Source organism: Anomaloglossus baeobatrachus, unplaced genomic scaffold, assembly GCF_048569485.1.
Source record: "Anomaloglossus baeobatrachus isolate aAnoBae1 unplaced genomic scaffold, aAnoBae1.hap1 Scaffold_43, whole genome shotgun sequence".
In the NCBI taxonomy this organism is placed as follows: Eukaryota; Metazoa; Chordata; class Amphibia; order Anura; family Aromobatidae; genus Anomaloglossus; species Anomaloglossus baeobatrachus.
Genome location: NW_027443635.1, coordinates 599,356 through 624,400, shown reverse-complemented (window position 1 = coordinate 624,400; position 25,045 = coordinate 599,356). Strand labels below are relative to the sequence as shown.

General features: G+C 40.9%; 1 protein-coding gene across 1 annotated transcript in view; it reads right to left on the bottom strand.

Annotated features, from left to right (window-relative positions):
* Nucleotides 1-23,204, bottom strand: part of LOC142279344 (uncharacterized) — a 113,448-nt gene extending 90,244 nt beyond the window's left edge. The window contains exons 1-3 of the mRNA XM_075332682.1: nucleotides 22,988-23,204; nucleotides 22,138-22,288; nucleotides 21,061-22,036 (exon numbers count right to left, since the gene is read on the bottom strand). Of these exons, the coding sequence (XP_075188797.1) occupies nucleotides 21,061-22,036; nucleotides 22,138-22,288; nucleotides 22,988-23,174 (1,314 nt within the window). The 5' untranslated portion in view covers nucleotides 23,175-23,204. The remainder of the gene's footprint in view (nucleotides 1-21,060; nucleotides 22,037-22,137; nucleotides 22,289-22,987) is intronic.
* Nucleotides 23,205-25,045: the final 1,841 nt, after the last annotated feature.

Sequence of the window (25,045 nt, the reverse complement as noted above, 5' to 3'; positions counted from 1 at the left end):
TCGCTTCAATATGGCCAAAAGTTGCAATACCCCCCCAAAGGAACAATTTCGCCTCAAAATGCCGAAAAGTTGCAATACCCCCCCGAAAGGAACAATTTCGCTTCAAAATGGCCAAAAGTTGCAATACCCCCCCAAAGGAAAAATTTCGCCTCAAAATGGCAAAAAATTGCAATACCCCCCCAAAGGAACAATTTCGCCTCAAAATGGCAAAAAAATGCAATACCCCCCAAAGGAACAATTTCGCTTCAAAATGGCCGAAAGTTGCAATACCCCCCCAAAGGAACAATTTCACCTCAAAATGGCAAAAAATTGTAATACCCCCCCAAAGGAACAATTTCGCCTTAAAATGCCAAAAAGTTGCAATACCCCCGAAAGGAACAATTTCGCCTCAAAATGGCCAAAAATTGTAAAAACCCCCCCAAAAGAACAATTTCGCTTCAAAATGGCCAAAAGTTGCAATACCCCCCCAAAGGAACAATTTCGCCTCAAAATGCTGAAAAGTTGCAATACCCCCCGAAAGGAACAATTTCACTTCAAAATGGCCAAAAGTTGCAATACCCCCCCAAAGGAACAATTTCGCCTCAAAATGCCGAAAAGTTGCAATACCCCCCCAAAGGAACAATTTCGCTTCAAAATGGCCAAAAGTTGCAATACCCCCCCAAAGGAACAATTTCGCCTCAAAAAGGCCAAAAGTTGCAATACCCCCCCAAAGGAACAATTTCGCCTCAAAATGGCAAAAAATTGCAATACCCCCCCAAAGGAACAATTTCGCTTCAAAATGGCCAAAATTTGCAATACCCCCCCAAAGGAACAATTTCGCCTCAAAATGAAAAAAAAATTGCAATACCCCCCAAAGGAACAATTTCGCTTCAAAATGGCCAAAAGTTGCAATACCCCCCCAAAGGAACAATTTCGCCTCAAAATGGCAAAAAATTGCAATACCCCCCAAAGGAACAATTTCGCTTCAAAATGCCGAAAAGTTGCAATACCCCCCGAAAGGAACATTTTCGCTTCAAAATGGCCAAAAGTTGCAATACCCCCCCAAAGGAACAATTTCGCCTCAAAATGGCAAAAAATTGCAATACCCCCCCAAAGGAACAATTTCGCCTCAAAATGCCGAAAAGTTGCAATACCCCCCCAAAGGAACAATTTCGCTTCAAAATGGCCAAAAGTTGCAATACCCCCCCAAAGGAACAATTTCGCCTCAAAATGGCAAAAAATTGCAATACCCCCCCAAAGGAACAATTTCGCCTCAAAATGCCGAAAAGTTGCAATACCCCCCCAAAGGAACAATTTCGCTTCAAAAAGGCCAAAAGTTGCAATACCCCCCCAAAGGAACAATTTTGCCTCAAAAAGGCAAAAAATTGCAATACCCCCCAAAGGAACAATTTCGCCTCAAAATGGCAAAAAAATGCAATACCCCCCAAAGGAACAATTTCGCTTCAAAATGGCCAAAAGTTGCAATACCCCCCCAAAGGAACAATTTCACCTCAAAATGGCAAAAAATTGTAATACCCCCCCAAAGGAACAATTTCGCCTCAAAATGCCGAAAAGTTGCAATACCCCCGAAAGGAACAATTTCGCCTCAAAATGGCCAAAAATTGTAAAAACCCCCCCAAAGGAACAATTTCGCTTCAAAATGGCCAAAAGTTGCAATACCCCCCGAAAGGAACAATTTCGCTTCAAAATGGCCAAAAGTTGTAATACCCCCCCAAAGGAACAATTTCGCCTCAAAATGGTTAAAAATTGCAATACCCCCCAAAGGAACAATTTCGCTTCAATATGGCCAAAAGTTGCAATACCCCCCAAAGGAACAATTTCGCCTCAAAATGCCGAAAAGTTGCAATACCCCCCCGAAAGGAACAATTTCGCTTCAAAATGGCCAAAAGTTGCAATACCCCCCCAAAGGAAAAATTTCGCCTCAAAATGGCAAAAAATTGCAATACCCCCCCAAAGGAACAATTTCGCCTCAAAATGGCAAAAAAATGCAATACCCCCCAAAGGAACAATTTCGCTTCAAAATGGCCGAAAGTTGCAATACCCCCCCAAAGGAACAATTTCACCTCAAAATGGCAAAAAATTGTAATACCCCCCCAAAGGAACAATTTCGCCTTAAAATGCCAAAAAGTTGCAATACCCCCGAAAGGAACAATTTCGCCTCAAAATGGCCAAAAATTGTAAAAACCCCCCCAAAAGAACAATTTCGCTTCAAAATGGCCAAAAGTTGCAATACCCCCCCAAAGGAACAATTTCGCCTCAAAATGCCGAAAAGTTGCAATACCCCCCGAAAGGAACAATTTTGCCTCAAAATGGCCAAAAATTGTAAAAACCCCCCAAAGGAACAATTTCGCTTCAAAATGGCCAAAAGTTGCAATACCCCCCCAAAGGAACAATTTCGCCTCAAAATGCTGAAAAGTTGCAATACCCCCCGAAAGGAACAATTTCACTTCAAAATGGCCAAAAGTTGCAATACCCCCCCAAAGGAACAATTTCGCCTCAAAATGCCGAAAAGTTGCAATACCCCCCCAAAGGAACAATTTCGCTTCAAAATGGCCAAAAGTTGCAATACCCCCTCAAAGGAACAATTTCGCCTCAAAATGGCAGAAAATTGCAATACCCCCCCAAAGGAACAATTTCGCCTCAAAATGCCGAAAAGTTGCAATACCCCCCCAAAGGAACAATTTCGCTTCAAAATGGCCAAAAGTTGCAATACCCCCCCAAAGGAACAATTTCGCCTCAAAAAGGCCAAAAGTTGCAATACCCCCCCAAAGGAACAATTTCGCCTCAAAATGGCAAAAAATTGCAATACCCCCCCAAAGGAACAATTTCGCTTCAAAATGGCCAAAATTTGCAATACCCCCCCAAAGGAACAATTTCGCCTCAAAATGAAAAAAAAATTGCAATACCCCCCAAAGGAACAATTTCGCTTCAAAATGGCCAAAAGTTGCAATACCCCCCCAAAGGAACAATTTCGCCTCAAAATGGCAAAAAATTGCAATACCCCCCAAAGGAACAATTTCGCTTCAAAATGCCGAAAAGTTGCAATACCCCCCGAAAGGAACATTTTCGCTTCAAAATGGCCAAAAGTTGCAATACCCCCCCAAAGGAACAATTTCGCCTCAAAAAGGCAAAAAATTGCAATACCCCCCCAAAGGAACAATTTCGCCTCAAAATGGCAAAAAAATGCAATACCCCCCAAAGGAACAATTTCGCTTCAAAATGGCCAAAAGTTGCAATACCCCCCCAAAGGAACAATTTCACCTCAAAATGGCAAAAAGTTGTAATACCCCCCCAAAGGAACAATTTCGCCTCAAAATGCCGAAAAGTTGCAATACCCCCGAAAGGAACAATTTCGCCTCAAAATGGCCAAAAATTGTAAAAACCCCCCCAAAGGAACAATTTCGCTTCAAAATGGCCAAAAGTTGCAATACCCCCCCAAAGGAACAATTTCGCCTCAAAATGCCGAAAAGTTGCAATACCCCCCGAAAGGAACAATTTCACTTCAAAATGGCCAAAAGTTGCAATACCCCCCCAAATAAACAATTTCGCCTCAAAATGGCAAAAAATTGCAATACCCCCCAAAGGAACAATTTCGCCTCAAAATGGCAAAAAATTGCAATACCCCCCCAAAGGAACAATTTCGCCTCAAAATGAAAAAAAAATTGCAATACCCCCCAAAGGAACAATTTCGCTTCAAAATGGCCAAAAGTTGCAATACCCCCCCCAAAGGAACAATTTCGCCTCAAAATGGCAAAAAATTGCAATACCCCCCAAAGGAACAATTTCGCTTCAAAATGCCGAAAAGTTGCAATAACCCCCGAAAGGAACAATTTGGCTTCAAAATGGCCAAAATTTGCAATACCCCCCCCCCAAAGGAACAATTTCGCCTCAAAATGAAAAAAAATTGCAATACCCCCCCAAAGGAACATTTTCGCTTCAAAATGGTCAAAAGTTGCAATACCCCCCCAAAGGAACAATTTCGCCTCAAAATGGCAAAAAATTGCAATACCCCCCAAAGGAACAATTTCGCTTCAAAATGCCGAAAAGTTGCAATACCCCCCGAAAGGAACAATTTCGCTTCAAAATGGCCAAAAGTTGCAATACCCCCCGAAAGGAACAATTTCGCCTCAAAATGGCAAAAAATTGCAATACCCCCCAAAGGAACAATTTCGCCTCAAAATGGCAAAAAATTGCAATACCCCCCCAAAGGAACAATTTCGCCTCAAAATGCTGAAAAGTTGCAATACCCCCCGAAAGGAACAATTTCGCTTCAAAATGGCCAAAAGTTGCAATACCCCCCCAAAGGAACAATTTCGCCTCAAAATGGTTAAAAATTGCAATACCCCCCAAAGGAACAATTTCGCTTCAATATGGCCAAAAGTTGCAATACCCCCCCAAAGGAACAATTTCGCCTCAAAATGCCGAAAAGTTGCAATACCCCCCCGAAAGGAACAATTTCGCTTCAAAATGGCCAAAAGTTGCAATACCCCCCCAAAGGAAAAATTTCGCCTCAAAATGGCAAAAAATTGCAATACCCCCCCAAAGGAACAATTTCGCCTCAAAATGGCAAAAAAATGCAATACCCCCCAAAGGAACAATTTCGCTTCAAAATGGCCGAAAGTTGCAATACCCCCCCAAAGGAACAATTTCACCTCAAAATGGCAAAAAATTGTAATACCCCCCCAAAGGAACAATTTCGCCTTAAAATGCCAAAAAGTTGCAATACCCCCGAAAGGAACAATTTCGCCTCAAAATGGCCAAAAATTGTAAAAACCCCCCCAAAAGAACAATTTCGCTTCAAAATGGCCAAAAGTTGCAATACCCCCCCAAAGGAACAATTTCGCCTCAAAATGCTGAAAAGTTGCAATACCCCCCGAAAGGAACAATTTCACTTCAAAATGGCCAAAAGTTGCAATACCCCCCCAAAGGAACAATTTCGCCTCAAAATGCCGAAAAGTTGCAATACCCCCCCAAAGGAACAATTTCGCTTCAAAATGGCCAAAAGTTGCAATACCCCCCCAAAGGAACAATTTCGCCTCAAAAAGGCCAAAAGTTGCAATACCCCCCCAAAGGAACAATTTCGCCTCAAAATGGCAAAAAATTGCAATACCCCCCCAAAGGAACAATTTCGCTTCAAAATGGCCAAAATTTGCAATACCCCCCCAAAGGAACAATTTCGCCTCAAAATGAAAAAAAAATTGCAATACCCCCCAAAGGAACAATTTCGCTTCAAAATGGCCAAAAGTTGCAATACCCCCCCAAAGGAACAATTTCGCCTCAAAATGGCAAAAAATTGCAATACCCCCCAAAGGAACAATTTCGCTTCAAAATGCCGAAAAGTTGCAATACCCCCCGAAAGGAACATTTTCGCTTCAAAATGGCCAAAAGTTGCAATACCCCCCCAAAGGAACAATTTCGCCTCAAAATGGCAAAAAATTGCAATACCCCCCCAAAGGAACAATTTCGCCTCAAAATGCCGAAAAGTTGCAATACCCCCCCAAAGGAACAATTTCGCTTCAAAATGGCCAAAAGTTGCAATACCCCCCCAAAGGAACAATTTCGCCTCAAAAAGGCAAAAAATTGCAATACCCCCCAAAGGAACAATTTCGCCTCAAAATGGCAAAAAAATGCAATACCCCCCAAAGGAACAATTTCGCTTCAAAATGGCCAAAAGTTGCAATACCCCCCCAAAGGAACAATTTCACCTCAAAATGGCAAAAAATTGTAATACCCCCCCAAAGGAACAATTTCGCCTCAAAATGCCGAAAAGTTGCAATACCCCCGAAAGGAACAATTTCGCCTCAAAATGGCCAAAAATTGTAAAAACCCCCCCAAAGGAACAATTTCGCTTCAAAATGGCCAAAAGTTGCAATACCCCCCCAAAGGAACAATTTCGCATCAAAATGCCGAAAAGTTGCAATACCCCCCGAAAGGAACAATTTTGCCTCAAAATGGCCAAAAATTGTAAAAACCCCCCAAAGGAACAATTTCGCTTCAATATGGCCAAAAGTTGCAATACCCCCCCAAAGGAACAATTTCGCCTCAAAATGGCAAAAAATTGCAATACCCCCCAAAGGAACAATTTCGCTTCAAAATGGCCAAAAGTTGCAATACCCCCCCAAAGGAACAATTTCGCCTCAAAATGGCAAAAAATTGCAATACCCCCCAAAGGAACAATTTCGCCTCAAAATGGCAAAAAATTGCAATACCCCCCCAAAGGAACAATTTCGCTTCAAAATGCTGAAAAGTTGCAATACCCCCCGAAAGGAACAATTTCACTTCAAAATGGCCAAAAGTTGCAATACCCCCCCAAAGGAACAATTTCGCCTCAAAATGGCAAAAAATTGCAATACCCCCCCAAAGGAACAATTTCGCTTCAAAATGGCCAAAATTTGCAATACCCCCCCAAAGGAACAACTTCGCCTCAAAATGAAAAAAAAATTGCAATACCCCCCAAAGGAACAATTTCGCTTCAAAATGCCGAAAAGTTGCAATACCCCCCGAAAGGAACATTTTCGCTTTAAAATGGCCAAAAGTTGCAATACCCCCCGAAAGGAACAATTTCGCCTCAAAATGGCAAAAAACTTGCAATACCCCCCAAAGGAACAATTTCGCCTCAAAATGGCAAAAAATTGCAATACCCCCCCAAAGGAACAATTTCGCTTCAAAATGCTGAAAAGTTGCAATACCCCCCGAAAGGAACAATTTCACTTCAAAATGGCCAAAAGTTGCAATACCCCCCCAAAGGAACAATTTCGCCTCAAAATGAAAAAAAATTGCAATACCCCCCCAAAGGAACATTTTCGCTTCAAAATGGTCAAAAGTTGCAATACCCTTCCAAAGGAACAATTTCGCCTCAAAATGGCAAAAAATTGCAATACCCCCCAAAGGAACAATTTCGCTTCAAAATGCCGAAAAGTTGCAATACCCCCCGAAAGGAACAATTTCGCTTCAAAATGGCCAAAAGTTGCAATACCCCCCGAAAGGAACAATTTCGCCTCAAAATGGCAAAAAACTTGCAATACCCCCCAAAGGAACAATTTCGCCTCAAAATGGCAAAAAATTGCAATACCCCCCCAAAGGAACAATTTCGCCTCAAAATGCTGAAAAGTTGCAATACCCCCCGAAAGGAACAATTTCGCTTCAATATGGCCAAAAGTTGCAATACCCCCCCAAAGGAACAATTTCGCCTCAAAATGCCGAAAAGTTGCAATACCCCCCCGAAAGGAACAATTTCGCTTCAAAATGGCCAAAAGTTGCAATACCCCCCCAAAGGAAAAATTTCGCCTCAAAATGGCAAAAAATTGCAATACCCCCCCAAAGGAACAATTTCGCCTCAAAATGGCAAAAAAATGCAATACCCCCCAAAGGAACAATTTCGCTTCAAAATGGCCAAAAGTTGCAATACCCCCCCAAAGGAACAATTTCACCTCAAAATGGCAAAAAATTGTAATACCCCCCCAAAGGAACAATTTCGCCTTAAAATGCCAAAAAGTTGCAATACCCCCGAAAGGAACAATTTCGCCTCAAAATGGCCAAAAATTGTAAAAACCCCCCCAAAAGAACAATTTCGCTTCAAAATGGCCAAAAGTTGCAATACCCCCCCAAAGGAACAATTTCGCCTCAAAATGCCGAAAAGTTGCAATACCCCCCGAAAGGAACAATTTTGCCTCAAAATGGCCAAAAATTGTAAAAACCCCCCAAAGGAACAATTTCGCTTCAAAATGGCCAAAAGTTGCAATACCCCCCCAAAGGAACAATTTCGCCTCAAAATGCTGAAAAGTTGCAATACCCCCCGAAAGGAACAATTTCACTTCAAAATGGCCAAAAGTTGCAATACCCCCCCAAAGGAACAATTTCGCCTCAAAATGCCGAAAAGTTGCAATACCCCCCCAAAGGAACAATTTCGCTTCAAAATGGCGAAAAGTTGCAATACCCCCCCAAGGAACAATTTCGCCTCAAAATGCCGAAAAGTTGCAATACCCCCCAAAGGAACAATTTCGCTTCAAAATGGCCAAAAGTTGCAATACCCCCTCAAAGGAACAATTTCGCCTCAAAATGGCAAAAAATTGCAATACCCCCCCAAAGGAACAATTTCGCCTCAAAATGCCGAAAAGTTGCAATACCCCCCCAAAGGAACAATTTCGCTTCAAAATGGCCAAAAGTTGCAATACCCCCCCAAAGGAACAATTTCGCCTCAAAAAGGCCAAAAGTTGCAATACCCCCCCAAAGGAACAATTTCGCCTCAAAATGGCAAAAAATTGCAATACCCCCCCAAAGGAACAATTTCGCTTCAAAATGGCCAAAATTTGCAATACCCCCCCAAAGGAACAATTTCGCCTCAAAATGAAAAAAAAATTGCAATACCCCCCAAAGGAACAATTTAGCTTCAAAATGGCCAAAAGTTGCAATACCCCCCCAAAGGAACAATTTCGCCTCAAAATGGCAAAAAATTGCAATACCCCCCAAAGGAACAATTTCGCTTCAAAATGCCGAAAAGTTGCAATACCCCCCGAAAGGAACATTTTCGCTTCAAAATGGCCAAAAGTTGCAATACCCCCCCAAAGGAACAATTTCGCCTCAAAATGGCAAAAAATTGCAATACCCCCCAAAGGAACAATTTCGCCTCAAAATGGCAAAAAATTGCAATACCCCCCAAAGGAACAATTTCGCCTCAAAATGGCAAAAAATTGCAATACCCCCCCAAAGGAACAATTTCGCCTCAAAATGCTGAAAAGTTGCAATACCCCCCGAAAGGAACAATTTCGCTTCAAAATGGCCAAAAGTTGCAATACCCCCCCAAAGGAACAATTTCGCCTCAAAATGGTTAAAAATTGCAATACCCCCCAAAGGAACAATTTCGCTTCAATATGGCCAAAAGTTGCAATACCCCCCCAAAGGAACAATTTCGCCTCAAAATGCCGAAAAGTTGCAATACCCCCCCGAAAGGAACAATTTCGCTTCAAAATGGCCAAAAGTTGCAATACCCCCCCAAAGGAAAAATTTCGCCTCAAAATGGCAAAAAATTGCAATACCCCCCGAAAGGAACAATTTCGCTTCAAAATGGCCAAAAGTTGCAATACCCCCCCAAAGGAACAATTTCGCTTCAAAATGGCCAAAAGTTGCAATACCCCCCCAAAGGAACAATTTCGCCTCAAAATGGCAAAAAGTTGCAATACCCCCCCAAAGGAACAATTTCGCCTCAAAATGCCGAAAAGTTGCAATACCCCCCCAAAGGAACAATTTCGCTTCAAAATGGCCAAAAGTTGCAATACCCCCCCAAAGGAACAATTTCGCCTCAAAATGCCGAAAAGTTGCAATACCCCCCCGAAAGGAACAATTTCGCTTCAAAATGGCCAAAAGTTGCAATACCCCCCCAAAGGAAAAATTTCGCCTCAAAATGGCAAAAAATTGCAATACCCCCCCAAAGGAACAATTTCGCCTCAAAATGGCAAAAAAATGCAATACTCCCCAAAGGAACAATTTCGCTTCAAAATGGCCAAAAGTTGCAATACCCCCCCAAAGGAACAATTTCACCTCAAAATGGCAAAAAATTGTAATACCCCCCCAAAGGAACAATTTCGCCTTAAAATGCCAAAAAGTTGCAATACCCCCGAAAGGAACAATTTCGCCTCAAAATGGCCAAAAATTGTAAAACCCCGCCCAAAAGAACAATTTCGCTTCAAAATGGCCAAAAGTTGCAATACCCCCCCAAAGGAACAATTTCGCCTCAAAATGCCGAAAAGTTGCAATACCCCCCGAAAGGAACAATTTTGCCTCAAAATGGCCAAAAATTGTAAAAACCCCCCAAAGGAACAATTTCGCTTCAAAATGGCCAAAAGTTGCAATACCCCCCCAAAGGAACAATTTCGCCTCAAAATGCTGAAAAGTTGCAATACCCCCCGAAAGGAACAATTTCACTTCAAAATGGCCAAAAGTTGCAATACCCCCCCAAAGGAACAATTTCGCCTCAAAATGCCGAAAAGTTGCAATACCCCCCCAAAGGAACAATTTCGCTTCAAAATGGCCAAAAGTTGCAATACCCCCCCAAGGAACAATTTCGCCTCAACATGCCGAAAAGTTGCAATACCCCCCCAAAGGAACAATTTCGCTTCAAAATGGCCAAAAGTTGCAATACCCCCTCAAAGGAACAATTTCGCCTCAAAATGGCAAAAAATTGCAATACCCCCCCAAAGGAACAATTTCGCCTCAAAATGCCGAAAAGTTGCAATACCCCCCCAAAGGAACAATTTCGCTTCAAAATGGCCAAAAGTTGCAATACCCCCCCAAAGGAACAATTTCGCCTCAAAAAGGCCAAAAGTTGCAATACCCCCCCAAAGGAACAATTTCGCCTCAAAATGGCAAAAAATTGCAATACCCCCCCAAAGGAACAATTTCGCCTCAAAATGCCGAAAAGTTGCAATACCCCCCCAAAGGAACAATTTCGCTTCAAAATGGCCAAAAGTTGCAATACCCCCCCAAAGGAACAATTTCGCCTCAAAATGCCGAAAAGTTGCAATACCCCCCCGAAAGGAACAATTTCGCTTCAAAATGGTCAAAAGTTGCAATACCCCCCCAAAGGAACAATTTCGCCTCAAAATGGCAAAAAAATGCAATACCCCCCAAAGGAACAATTTCGCTTCAAAATGGCCAAAAGTTGCAATACCCCCCCAAAGGAACAATTTCACCTCAAAATGGCAAAAAATTGTAATACCCCCCCAAAGGAACAATTTCGCCTTAAAATGCCAAAAAGTTGCAATACCCCCGAAAGGAACAATTTCGCCTCAAAATGGCCAAAAATTGTAAAACCCCGCCCAAAAGAACAATTTCGCTTCAAAATGGCCAAAAGTTGCAATACCCCCCCAAAGGAACAATTTCGCCTCAAAATGCCGAAAAGTTGCAATACCCCCCGAAAGGAACAATTTTGCCTCAAAATGGCCAAAAATTGTAAAAACCCCCCAAAGGAACAATTTCGCTTCAAAATGGCCAAAAGTTGCAATACCCCCCCAAAGGAACAATTTCGCCTCAAAATGCTGAAAAGTTGCAATACCCCCAGAAAGGAACAATTTCACTTCAAAATGGCCAAAAGTTGCAATACCCCCCCAAAGGAACAATTTCGCCTCAAAATGCCGAAAAGTTGCAATACCCCCCCAAAGGAACAATTTCGCTTCAAAATGGCCAAAAGTTGCAATACCCCCCCAAGGAACAATTTCGCCTCAAAATGCCGAAAAGTTGCAATACCCCCCCAAAGGAACAATTTCGCTTCAAAATGGCCAAAAGTTGCAATACCCCCTCAAAGGAACAATTTCGCCTCAAAATGGCAAAAAATTGCAATACCCCCCCAAAGGAACAATTTCGCCTCAAAATGCCGAAAAGTTGCAATACCCCCCCAAAGGAACAATTTCGCTTCAAAATGGCCAAAAGTTGCAATACCCCCCCAAAGGAACAATTTCGCCTCAAAAAGGCCAAAAGTTGCAATACCCCCCCAAAGGAACAATTTCGCCTCAAAATGGCAAAAAATTGCAATACCCCCCCAAAGGAACAATTTCGCTTCAAAATGGCCAAAATTTGCAATACCCCCCCAAAGGAACAATTTCGCCTCAAAATGAAAAAAAAATTGCAATACCCCCCAAAGGAACAATTTCGCTTCAAAATGGCCAAAAGTTGCAATACCCCCCCAAAGGAACAATTTCGCCTCAAAATGGCAAAAAATTGCAATACCCCCCAAAGGAACAATTTCGCTTCAAAATGCCGAAAAGTTGCAATACCCCCCGAAAGGAACATTTTCGCTTCAAAATGGCCAAAAGTTGCAATACCCCCCCAAAGGAAATATTTCGCCTCAAAATGGCAAAAAATTGCAATACCCCCCCAAAGGAACAATTTCGCCTCAAAATGCCGAAAAGTTGCAATACCCCCCCAAAGGAACAATTTCGCTTCAAAATGGCCAAAAGTTGCAATACCCCCCCAAAGGAACAATTTCGCCTCAAAATGGCAAAAAATTGCAATACCCCCCCAAAGGAACAATTTCGCCTCAAAATGCCGAAAAGTTGCAATACCCCCTCAAAAGAACAATTTCGCCTCAAAATGGCAAAAAATTGCAATACCCCCCCAAAGGAACAATTTCGCCTCAAAATGCCGAAAAGTTGCAATACCCCCCCAAAGGAACAATTTCGCTTCAAAATGGCCAAAAGTTGCAATACCCCCCCAAAGGAACAATTTCGCCTCAAAAAGGCAAAAAATTGCAATACCCCTCCAAAGGAACAATTTCGCCTCAAAATGGCAAAAAAATGCAATACCCCCCAAAGGAACAATTTCGCTTCAAAATGGCCAAAAGTTGCAATACCCCCCCAAAGGAACAATTTCACCTCAAAATGGCAAAAAATTGTAATACCCCCCCAAAGGAACAATTTCGCCTCAAAATGCCGAAAAGTTGCAATACCCCCGAAAGGAACAATTTCGCCTCAAAATGGCCAAAAATTGTAAAAACCCCCCCAAAGGAACAATTTCGCTTCAAAATGGCCAAAAGTTGCAATACCCCCCCAAAGGAACAATTTCGCATCAAAATGCCGAAAAGTTGCAATACCCCCCGAAAGGAACAATTTTGCCTCAAAATGGCCAAAAATTGTAAAAACCCCCCAAAGGAACAATTTCGCTTCAATATGGCCAAAAGTTGCAATACCCCCCCAAAGGAACAATTTCGCCTCAAAATGGCAAAAAATTGCAATACCCCCCAAAGGAACAATTTCGCCTCAAAATGGCAAAAAATTGCAATACCCCCCCAAAGGAACAATTTCGCTTCAAAATGCTGAAAAGTTGCAATACCCCCCGAAAGGAACAATTTCACTTCAAAATGGCCAAAAGTTGCAATAGCCCCCCCAAAGGAACAATTTCGCCTTAAAATGGCAAAAAATTGCAATACCCCCCCAAAGGAACAATTTCGCTTCAAAATGGCCAAAATTTGCAATACCCCCCCAAAGGAACAATTTCGCCTCAAAATGAAAAAAAAATTGCAATACCCCCCAAAGGAACAATTTCGCTTCAAAATGGCCAAAAGTTGCAATACCCCCCCCAAAGGAACAATTTCGCCTCAAAATGGCAAAAAATTGCAATACCCCCCAAAGGAACAATTTCGCTTCAAAATGGCCAAAATTTGCAATACCCCCCCCAAAGGAACAATTTCGCCTCAAAATGAAAAAAAATTGCAATACCCCCCAAAGGAACATTTTCGCTTCAAAATGGTCAAAAGTTGCAATACCCCCCCAAAGGAACAATTTCGCCTCAAAATGGCAAAAAATTGCAATACCCCCCAAAGGAACAATTTCGCTTCAAAATGCCGAAAAGTTGCAATACCCCCCGAAAGGAACAATTTCGCTTCAAAATGGCCAAAAGTTGCAATACCCCCCGAAAGGAACAATTTCACCTCAAAATGGTTAAAAATTGCAATACCCCCCAAAGGAACAATTTCGCTTCAATATGGCCAAAAGTTGCAATACCCCCCCAAAGAAACAATTTCGCCTCAAAATGCCGAAAAGTTGCAATACCCCCCCGAAAGGAACAATTTCGCTTGAAAATGGCCAAAAGTTGCAATACCCCCCCAAAGGAAAAATTTCGCCTCAAAATGGCAAAAAATTGCAATACCCCCCCAAAGGAACAATTTCGCCTCAAAATGGCAAAAAAATGCAATACCCCCCAAAGGAACAATTTCGCTTCAAAATGGCCAAAAGTTGCAATACCCCCCCAAAGGAACAATTTCACCTCAAAATGGCAAAAAATTGTAATACCCCCCCAAAGGAACAATTTCGCCTTAAAATGCCAAAAAGTTGCAATACCCCCGAAAGGAACAATTTCGCCTCAAAATGGCCAAAAATTGTAAAAACCCCCCCAAAAGAACAATTTCGCTTCAAAATGGCCAAAAGTTGCAATACCCCCCCAAAGGAACAATTTCGCCTCAAAATGGCAAAAAATTGCAATACCCCCCAAAGGAACAATTTCGCTTCAAAATGCCGAAAAGTTGCAATACCCCCCGAAAGGAACAATTTCGCTTCAAAATGGCCAAAAGTTGCAATACCCCCCGAAAGGAACAATTTGACCTCAAAATGGTTAAAAATTGCAATACCCCCCAAAGGAACAATTTCGCTTCAATATGGCCAAAAGTTGCAATACCCCCCCAAAGAAACAATTTCGCCTCAAAATGCCGAAAAGTTGCAATACCCCCCCGAAAGGAACAATTTCGCTTGAAAATGGCCAAAAGTTGCAATACCCCCCCAAAGGAACAATTTCACCTCAAAATGGCAAAAAATTGTAATACCCCCCCAAAGGAACAATTTCGCCTTAAAATGCCAAAAAGTTGCAATACCCCCGAAAGGAACAATTTCGCCTCAAAATGGCCAAAAATTGTAAAAACCCCCCCAAAAGAACAATTTCGCTTCAAAATGGCCAAAAGTTGCAATACCCCCCCAAAGGAACAATTTCGCCTCAAAATGCCGAAAAGTTGCAATACCCCCCGAAAGGAACAATTTTGCCTCAAAATGGCCAAAAATTGTAAAAACCCCCCAAAGGAACAATTTCGCTTCAAAATGGCCAAAAGTTGCAATACCCCCCCAAAGGAACAATTTCGCCTCAAAATGCTGAAAAGTTGCAATACCCCCCCAAAGGAACAATTTCGCTTCAAAATGGCGAAAAGTTGCAATACCCCCCCAAGGAACAATTTTTCCTCAAAATGCCGAAAAGTTGCAATACCCCCCAAAGGAACAATTTCGCTTCAAAATGGCCAAAAGTTGCAATACCCCCTCAAAGGAACAATTTCGCCTCAAAATGGCAAAAAATTGCAATACCCCCCCAAAGGAACAATTTCGCCTCAAAATGCCGAAAAGTTGCAATACCCCCCCAAAGGAACAATTTCGCTTCAAAATGGCCAAAAGTTGCAATACCCCCCCAAAGGAACAATTTCGCCTCAAAAAGGCCAAAAGTTGCAATACCCCCCCAAAGGAACAATTTCGCCTCAAAATGGCAAAAAATTGCAATACCCCCCCAAAGGAACAATTTCGCTTCAAAATGGCCAAAATTTGCAATACCCCCCCAAAGGAACAATTTCGCCTCAAAATGAAAAAAAAATTGCAATACCCCCCAAAGGAACAATTTCGCTTCAAAATGGCCAAAAGTTGCAATACCCCCCCAAAGGAACAATTTCGCCTCAAAATGGCAAAAAATTGCAATACCCCCCAAAGGAACAATTTCGCTTCAAAATGCCGAAAAGTTGCAATACCCCCCGAAAGGAACATTTTCGCTTCAAAATGGCCAAAAGTTGCAATACCCCCCCAAAGGCACAATTTCGCCTCAAAATGGCAAAAAATTGCAATACCCCCCAAAGGAACAATTTAGCTTCAAAATGGCCAAAATTTGCAATACCCCCCCCCAAAGGAACAATTTCGCCTCAAAATGAAAAAAAATTGCAATACCCCCCCAAAGGAACATTTTCGCTTCAAAATGGCCAAAAGTTGCAATACCCCCCCAAAGGAACAATTTCGACTCAAAATGGCAAAAAATTGCAATACCCCCCAAAGGAACAATTTCGCTTCAAAATGCCGAAAAGTTGCAATACCCCCCGAAAGGAACAATTTCGCTTCAAAATGGCCAAAAGTTGCAATACCCCCCGAAAGGAACAATTTCGCCTCAAAATGGCAAAAAATTGCAATACCCCCAAAGGAACAATTTCGCCTCAAAATGGCAAAAAATTGCAATACCCCCCCAAAGGAACAATTTCGCCTCAAAATGCTGAAAAGTTGCAATACCCCCCGAAAGGAACAATTTCGCTTCAAAATGGCCAAAAGTTGCAATACCCCCCCAAAGGAACAATTTCGCCTCAAAATGGTTAAAAATTGCAATACCCCCCAAAGGAACAATTTCGCTTCAATATGGCCAAAAGTTGCAATACCCCCCCAAAGGAACAATTTCGCCTCAAAATGCCGAAAAGTTGCAATACCCCCCCGAAAGGAACAATTTCGCTTCAAAATGGCCAAAAGTTGCAATACCCCCCCAAAGGAAAAATTTCGCCTCAAAATGGCAAAAAATTGCAATACCCCCCCAAAGGAACAATTTCGCCTCAAAATGCCGAAAAGTTGCAATACCCCCCCAAAGGAACAATTTCGCTTCAAAATGGCCGAAAGTTGCAATACCCCCCCAAAGGAACAATTTCGCCTCAAAATGCCGAAAAGTTCTAATACCCCCCGAAAGGAACAATTTCGCTTCAAAATGGCCAAAAGTTGCAATACCCCCCCAAAGGAACAATTTCGCTTCAAAATGGCCAAAAGTTGCAATACCCCCCCAAAGGAACAATTTCGCCTCAAAATGGCAAAAAATTGCAATACCCCCCCAAAGGAACAATTTCGCCTCAAAATGCCGAAAAGTTGCAATACCCCCCCAAAGGAACAATTTCGCTTCAAAATGGCCAAAAGTTGCAATACCCCCCCAAAGGAACAATTTCGCCTCAAAATGGCAAAAAATTGCAATACCCCCCCAAAGGAACAATTTCGCTTCAAAATGGCCAAAAGTTGCAATACCCCCCCAAAGGAACAATTTCGCTTCAAAATGGCCAAAAGTTGCAATACCCCCCCCCAAAGGAACAATTTCGCCTCAAAATGGCAAAAAATTGCAATACCCCCCCAAAGGAACAATTTCGCCTCAAAATGCCGAAAAGTTGCAATACCCCCCCAAAGGAACAATTTCGCTTCAAAATGGCAAAAAATTGCAATACCCCCCCAAAGGAACAATTTCGCTTCAAAATGGCCAAAATTTGCAATACCCCCCAAAGGAACAATTTCGCCTCAAAATGGCAAAAAATTGCAATACCCCCCAAAGGAACAATTTCGCTTCAAAATGCCGAAAAGTTGCAATACCCCCTGAAAGGAACATTTTCGCTTCAAAATGGCCAAAAGTTGCAATACCCCCCCAAAGGAACAATTTCGCCTCAAAATGGAAAAAAAATTGCAATACCCCCCAAAGGAACAAATTCGCCTCAAAATGCCGAAAAGTTGCAATACCCCCCCAAAGGAACAATTTCGCCTCAAAATGGCAAAAAAATTGAAATACCCCCCCCAGAGGAACAATTTCGCCTCAAAATGCTGAAAAGTTGCAATACCCCCCGAAAGGAACAATTTCGCTTCAAAATGGCCAAAAGTTGCAATACCCCCCCAAAGGAACAATTTCGCCTCAAAATGGTTAAAAATTGCAATACCCCCCCAAGGAACAATTTCGCTTCAATATGGCCAAAAGTTGCAATACCCCCCCAAAGGAACAATTTCGCCTCAAAATGGCAAAAAATTGCAATACCCCCCTAAAGGAACAATTTCGCTTCAAAATGGCCAAAAGTTGCAATACCCCCCCAAAGGAACAATTTCGCCTCAAAATGGCAAAAAATTGCAATACCCCCCCAAAGGAACAATTTCGCCTCAAAATGCCGAAAAGTTGCAATACCCCCCCAAAGGAACAATTTCGCTTCAAAATGGCCAAAAGTTGCAATACCCCCCCAAAGGAACAATTTCGCTTCAAAATGGCAAAAAATTGCAATACCCCCCCAAAGGAACAATTTCGCTTCAAAATGGCCAAAAGTTGCAATACCCCCCCAAAGGAACAATTTTGCCTCAAAATGCCGAAAAGTTGCAATACCCCCCGAAAGGAACAATTTCGCCTCAAAATGGCCAAAAATTGTAAAAACCTCCCAAAGGAACAATTTCGCTTCAAAATGGCCAAAAGTTGCAATACCCCCCCAAAAGAACAAGTTCGCCTCAAAATGGCAAAAAATTGCAATACTCCCCCAAAGGAACAATTTCGCCTCAAAATGCCGAAAAGTTGCAATACCCCCCCAAAGGAACAATTTCGCTTCAAAATGGCCAAAAGTTGCAATACCCCCCCAAAGGAACAATTTCGCCTCAAAATGGCAAAAAATTGCAATACCCCCCCAAAGGAACAATTTCGCCTCAAAATGCCGAAAAGTTGCAATACCCCCGAAAGGAACAATTTCGCCTCAAAATGGCCAAAAATTGTAAAAACCCCCCAAAGGAACAATTTCGCTTCAAAATGGCCAAAAGTTGCAATACCCCCCCAAAGGAACAATTTCGCCTCAAAATGGCAAAAAATTGCAATACCCCCCAAAGGAACAATTTCGCCTCAAAATGGCAAAAAATTGCAATACCCCCCCAAAGGAACAATTTCGCTTCAAAATGCTGAAAAGTTGCAATACCCCCCGAAAGGAACAATTTCACTTCAAAATGGCCAAAAGTTGCAATACCCCCTCAGGCCTCTGCCACACTCACGTGTAAAAAACGTACGTTTGGTGTAGTCCGTTTTTTGTGTCCGTGTTCCGTATTTGCAGTCCGTTTTTCCCCTCCGTGTGGTGTCCGTATGCATATCGTGTGTCATACGTGTGTACGTGTGTGCGTTTTCCTGTGCGTGAAATACGTCAGTGTGTGTTCCGTGTGCAGTCCGTTTTTTGTGCGTGTTTCACATGTTTCACACATTGAGATAATGGTGATTACTTGGAATTAAATGACACATAGGTGTATGTGATTAGGACATAAATATAAGTTAACTATAAACTGTTTCCTGCTTGTATTATGCCTTGGAGCACCTATGTGTTGAGACAAAATTGTCGCAATGCCATTATCCACGGAGGCCTTAGTGTTTTTATGTTGGATTATATCTCGTCGTTTTGGCGTTCGACGCCACATGTTGCAATATGATAATGTAAGAAGAACCAGATTGTGGGTGCATCCACTAATGATGATGCGGCCTATGCATGGTCATTTCCATACTTTATTTTTTGAGTTACGGAATTTCCCAGATAAGTTTTTTTCATACTGCCGGTTGTCAGTTGAGAGTTTTGATTACTTACTAAATATTTTACGACCTCATTTGCAACATCAGGACACTTGGATGCGGCTTTCCATTTCCCCAGAGGAGAGATTTATGGTGACTCTGAGGTATTATATTTGTTATTTTTGTAATTTGTGTAAATGTGTTATTTTTCACATTGAAATGTGTAATTGATCGTTATTGATCTAATCACATTTTTGATTCAATGTTTGTGTTTTCTTATGATTGTTTTAATTTAAAAAAACATAGTGTTAATTGTAAATAATTGTTTGTCTTGTTTTCATAGATTCTTGGCGACTGGTCAATCTTTTAGTGCTTTACATTTTGATTTTTTGTTGGGTCGATCAACCATTGCCGTTATAGTACGTCACACATGCGACATGATATGGCAACATTTAAAAGAAGAAATGATGCCTCAGCCAAACAGAGAAGATTGGTTGAAAATCTCTAAGGGCTTCAAGGACTCTGTTGACTTTCCTAACTGCATAGGAGCTTTGGATGGCAAGCATTTCAGAGTTAAAAAGCCACCAAACTCTGGGTCACGTTATTTCAATTTTCATAAGTTTTTTTCCGTTGTTATTTTGGCATTGGTTGACACAGAATACCGATTTATTTATGCAGACATTGGGGCCTATGGTAGTGCCTCAGATGCCCGTATTTTTCATTCATCAAGATTAGCCCAACGCCTGCAAGAAAATTCATTATTGATCCCCCCTCCAGTTGCCCTACCTGGTACATCTGGACCGTTGGCACCATATGTGATGGTAGCAGATGCAGGATTTGCATTATCCAAACATGTTATGCGACCATATCCAAGGAGATCCATTGATGACAGGAAACAGTACTTTAATAATCGGCTAACTAAAGCAAGACGTTATGTGGAGTGTGCATTTGGTATTTTAGCTAACAAATGGCGCATTTATCAGACAACGATTCAGTTGCAGCCAACCTTTGTCACATCTGTACTCAAGGCTACCATAGTGCTTCACAATTACTGTCGGATACATGAAGGAGGAACTTATGTGGATGATGAAATTCAGATAAACCATGTTGTTAATCCCACAGGTGAACCTATGTCTCATAATTCCGTGACATCTGGTTTACAAATTAGAAATTTATTTACTGATTACTTTAATTGTTTTGATGATACTAATAATAGTGTTGATTGTTAAGATTGTGATGGTTTTTTGTTGATAAAAAAATAATTTTTTTTTATTATATGAACTTGGTTAATTTTTCTCAACATCTAAGAGCTTAAATCGAACTAGTATTAAAGGGCAAATGCGTTAATCATAAACTGACATTTCTGTTAGCAACATGGTTTTCTGAATGATGTATGTATGTGTATGTACATTTCTGTGTTACTATCATGTTTTAGGAAACTTATTTCAAACTTACAACATTAATAATGTTAATCGTCTATTGAATAAATGCTATATTATTAATAAATATCAATAATAAACATGTTTCTTTTCTTCAAAAACAGATTCTTTTATTAAGAATAAGCATATTAATCCATAAAGTAAGGATGTTATTTTTTCACATCCACATTAAAAATGTACATATTGTTCATTTTGTGTTAAATTTTTCTAAATGAAAATTTTGATGCTATTCTTCATAACATACAAAATATACTTTACATACAAGAGTAATTGTAAAGAAAATGTGTGCATTGCTTACAATGTAGAAAAATGTCGGCCAATTAAGTTGCTATCATGTTGGACATTGACATAGACCAAAAAATTGTAAACTGTGTTTTCAGAATATTAGAACTAATCTAACCATCAAATTGGTTGGGTAAAAATGTGTTCATAAAATTCCAAAAATAAAGGCCATAAAACATATATGTGATCCGTCACTAAGTATAATCACACATGTTTTTAAAATCTTTTCAACTCTGAGTTTGCACATTTTTGGAAATCCCTCTTTTTTAACATTTTGACACATTCATCAGATTTGTTGTTTGATTGTTAAGATTAACAAAAATGTGCATCACAAGTCAACAAGATCTTCTAGTGAAGTAACCTGAGTGTTGCTGAGTATGTTGTTTTGTGTGGCCTCAGAAATGGTATTTTCAGGAATGGAAACAGTTGTTTGCTGAACAACATTCCTATTACTAGCTACAGTATTGTGTGGAACAGTCTGTTGCATGCTGGTTTGTCCCAACACATTGCCTGTGGTTGAGTACACCTGTGGATCTACATGGGTAATTGGGTATTGTGTGTGTGTATGTTGTTGACCTTGAGGATAGTTGACTGATGTTTGTAAGTGTGGTGTAGGTAACATAGTTGAGATTGGATAATGAGGCATCATGAATGATTGTGGGTATGTTGAACCTGGAAACAAATTAGGTAAACCACCAATATTTGTGGGTTGAGTAAAGTAACTAGTAGTTTGAGTTGGTTGTAAATTCATATAGTTCATGGGTTGCTGAGAGGTAGCACTTTGTACTGTGCTTAAGGCACCAGTATTGGTTGCAACATACCCTTGTCTAATTGGTGTTGGGAATAACGTACTTGAAGCAATTGAAGGTTGTCCAGATTGTTGTAATAGTGGATTATTGACTATTACAGTTGCCATTGTTGTTTGTGTTGAAATTGTATTTTGATTGTCTGTTGTGTTTGGGACTGTATGTTGTTGCATAATGGTACGCCAATTTTCTATGGCCTCATACACTCTCACTGGTTCCTGTTCTGCCTGACTAGCTGACAGTAGGGTAAGCATAGCAGCTCTTACACGTTCCTGCCTATCTGAAGGAATTTTGGTTAAGCTAGTAGATAAAGACCGACAAAAACGCTCGGCATCTGTTTCTGGAATTAAAGTGTTCATTATGTGAATAATGCGTGTGTCAATTATTTCCGGTAAGGATCTCATTTCCTCAGGTCTGCGGATTCTTCTTGCACGTAGAGGTTGTGGTGCAAAACGTGGAAGTACATTTGTTTGTGTTGATTGTGTAGCTGGTGTGGTTGTTTGTTGCGTTGATGAGCCTTGGGTGTTGGTTTGTGCACTCTCTGTCCCACCCTCATGTGAATCATTTGCTGCATCTTGTTGAGTCTCAGGAATTTCAATGTCTTCTCTGGCAGGTTCTTGTTCTGATGCTGAGGTGGCTGTAGCAGAGGGACCTGCTGTTGGTTCATCATCTGATTCGTCAAGATTATCCTCCGTTCTATAAGAAATGAAAAAACATATTACAATCTTAACATTTATCTTTGTCCAATTATCTTCAGGGGGTTTTTTTTTTTTGTTTTTAAAAAAAAAAAAACTTACTGTGTAACTTCTAAGATGGGTGCTAGGAAGCTTATTTGTTCATAGTAGACATATCTGCGTTTGCGGCCTTGGCTGGATGAGGATGGTATAGGGTTGTACTCCCTTCGGTACTGATCACGGGCTGAACGCCAACGCCTTTTTACCAAGTCAACTGTGGAAAATAAAAAAATATGTCACTTGCAACATTCTCCATAAATCTGCACACATTAATTTAAATAATGTTTGCGAAATGTAATATACAATTTAACACAATTATGTTGGTCAAATACTTAGGATGAAATATAATTTATTTAGATATTCTTCATTCAAAAACATGTTTAGACATTCACACATAACCAAATAATATTTATGAATAATTATATTTTAAGTAATTGTCATCTATATTTAAATTATAATTTGGTGTTTTTGCAATGACATTTGGCTATAAATTACTAGAAATATTATTTGATACATGTAGGTAATGATATTGACATGTCATTTTAAACAATTTTTTTTTTAAAAAAAACAACAAAAAATATTTTCAATTGTGATACTAAATTTAGACTAATACAACAGGGAATTTTAAAACACATGACAGTTTAATCAGTTAATTAAGTAAATTCATGAAGAATTCCAAGTCAAATTACAAAATTAAGTATACTTTGATTTTTGACACTTATGAAAGTTTGGTGATACTATGAAAAAAGTGTACAGGAACTCAATATATTGAGTAGTACATATACCAATTCTTCTCATAGGATTTTACACTAAAAGAAAACATAACTATGCCAAAACAATCACAGTTTGAAAGTATGAACAAATCCAAATATAGATATTAAATTAATAACTATAAAAAAATACAACAACTTACCATATTTAGCACGCTTTGCAGGAGAACATCTAGACCATGCATTATTGGGGTACACTTCCTCAGCTACTTGATTCCAATGGCGGTCAACTGTCAGTCGGTCATGGTAACCATCTACACGTGTATCCCATAATGGTGGGTGAGTCTCGACAGCTGTTATAAGTTTCTCCGTGTCCACCCGTGGTGCCATTATTATATTTCGAAGACGAAAGTTTGCTCAAAATAGATCTTGCAATACACAGAACTACAACTTCTTGCTTGCTCACTCCTTCTGCAAATGCACAGTTAGTTTTGTGCAAAAAAATATGTTAGCTACGCCACCTGAAAGTATTTCAGAGTGTAACAAACTTTCTAATTAAAACACGGACACGGACCACACGGATAGCATACGGAGGCCATCCGTATCACGTACGTGTAAACACGGACCCATAGGATTTAATGGATCCGTGAGGACGTGATGCCGGTGGAAAACGGACATGTCAGCGCTTTTTCGACACGCTCAAACGTACGCACGGAACGGACACACGCTCCGTGCGCAAACACTGACGTGAGGCTTTTTAGATTAAAAATAGTATGTCAACATCAGCACGTGTCTCCGGTACGTGCAAAAAATGCCAAAAACGTACCGGAGGCACGGATGTGTGGCGCAGGCCTCAAAGGAACAATTTCGCCTCAAAATGGCAAAAAATTGCAATACCCCCCCAAAGGAACAATTTCGCCTCAAAATGCCGAAAAGTTGCAATACCCCCCCAAAGGAACAATTTCGCTTCAAAATGGCAAAAAATTGCAATACCCCCCCAAAGGAACAATTTCGCTTCAAAATGGCCAAAATTTGCAATACCCCCCCAAAGGAACAATTTCGCCTCAAAATGGCAAAAAATTGCAATACCCCCCAAAGGAACAATTTCGCTTCAAAATGCCGAAAAGTTGCAATACCCCCCGAAAGGAACATTTTCGCTTCAAAATGGCCAAAAGTTGCAATACCCCCCCCAAAAAAACAATTTCGCCTCAAAATGGAAAAAAAATTGCAATACCCCCCAAAGGAACAATTTCGCCTCAAAATGCCGAAAAGTTGCAATACCCCCCCAAAGGAACAATTTCGCCTCAAAATGGCAAAAAATTGCAATACCCCCCAAAGGAACAATTTCGCTTCAAAATGCTGAAAAGTTGCAATACCCCCCGAAAGGAACAATTTCGCTTCAAAATGGCCAAAAGTTGCAATACCCCCCCAAAGGAACAATTTCGCCTCAAAATGGTTAAAAATTGCAATACCCCCCCAAAGGAACAATTTCGCTTCAATATGGCCAAAAGTTGCAATACCCCCCCAAAGGAACAATTTCGCCTCAAAATGGCAAAAAATTGCAATACCCCCCCAAAGGAACAATTTCGCTTCAAAATGGCCAAAAGTTGCAATACCCCCCCAAAGGAACAATTTCGCCTCAAAATGGCAAAAAATTGCAATACCCCCCCAAAGGAACAATTTCGCCTCAAAATGCCGAAAAGTTGCAATACCCCCCCAAAGGAACAATTTCGCTTCAAAATGGCCAAAAGTTGCAATACCCCCCCAAAGGAACAATTTCGCCTCAAAATGGCAAAAAATTGCAATACCCCCCAAAGGAACAATTTCGCCTCAAAATGGCGAAAAGTTGCAATACCCCCCGAAAGGAACAATTTCGCCTCAAAATGGCCAAAAATTGTAAAAACCTCCCAAAGGAACAATTTCGCTTCAATATGGCCAAAAGTTGCAATACCCCCCAAAAGGAACAATTTCGCCTCAAAATGGCAAAAAATTGCAATACCCCCCCAAAGGAACAATTTCGCTTCAAAATGGCCAAAAGTTGCAATACCCCCCCAAAGGAACAATTTCGCTTCAAAATGGCCAAAAGTTGCAATACCCCCCCAAAGGAACAATTTCGCCTCAAAATGGCAAAAAATTGCAATACCCCCCAAAGGAACATTTTCGCTTCAAAATGGCCAAAAGTTGCAATTCCCCCCCAAAGGAACAATTTCGCCTCAAAATGGAAAAAAAATTGCAATACCCCCCAAAGGAACAATTTCGCC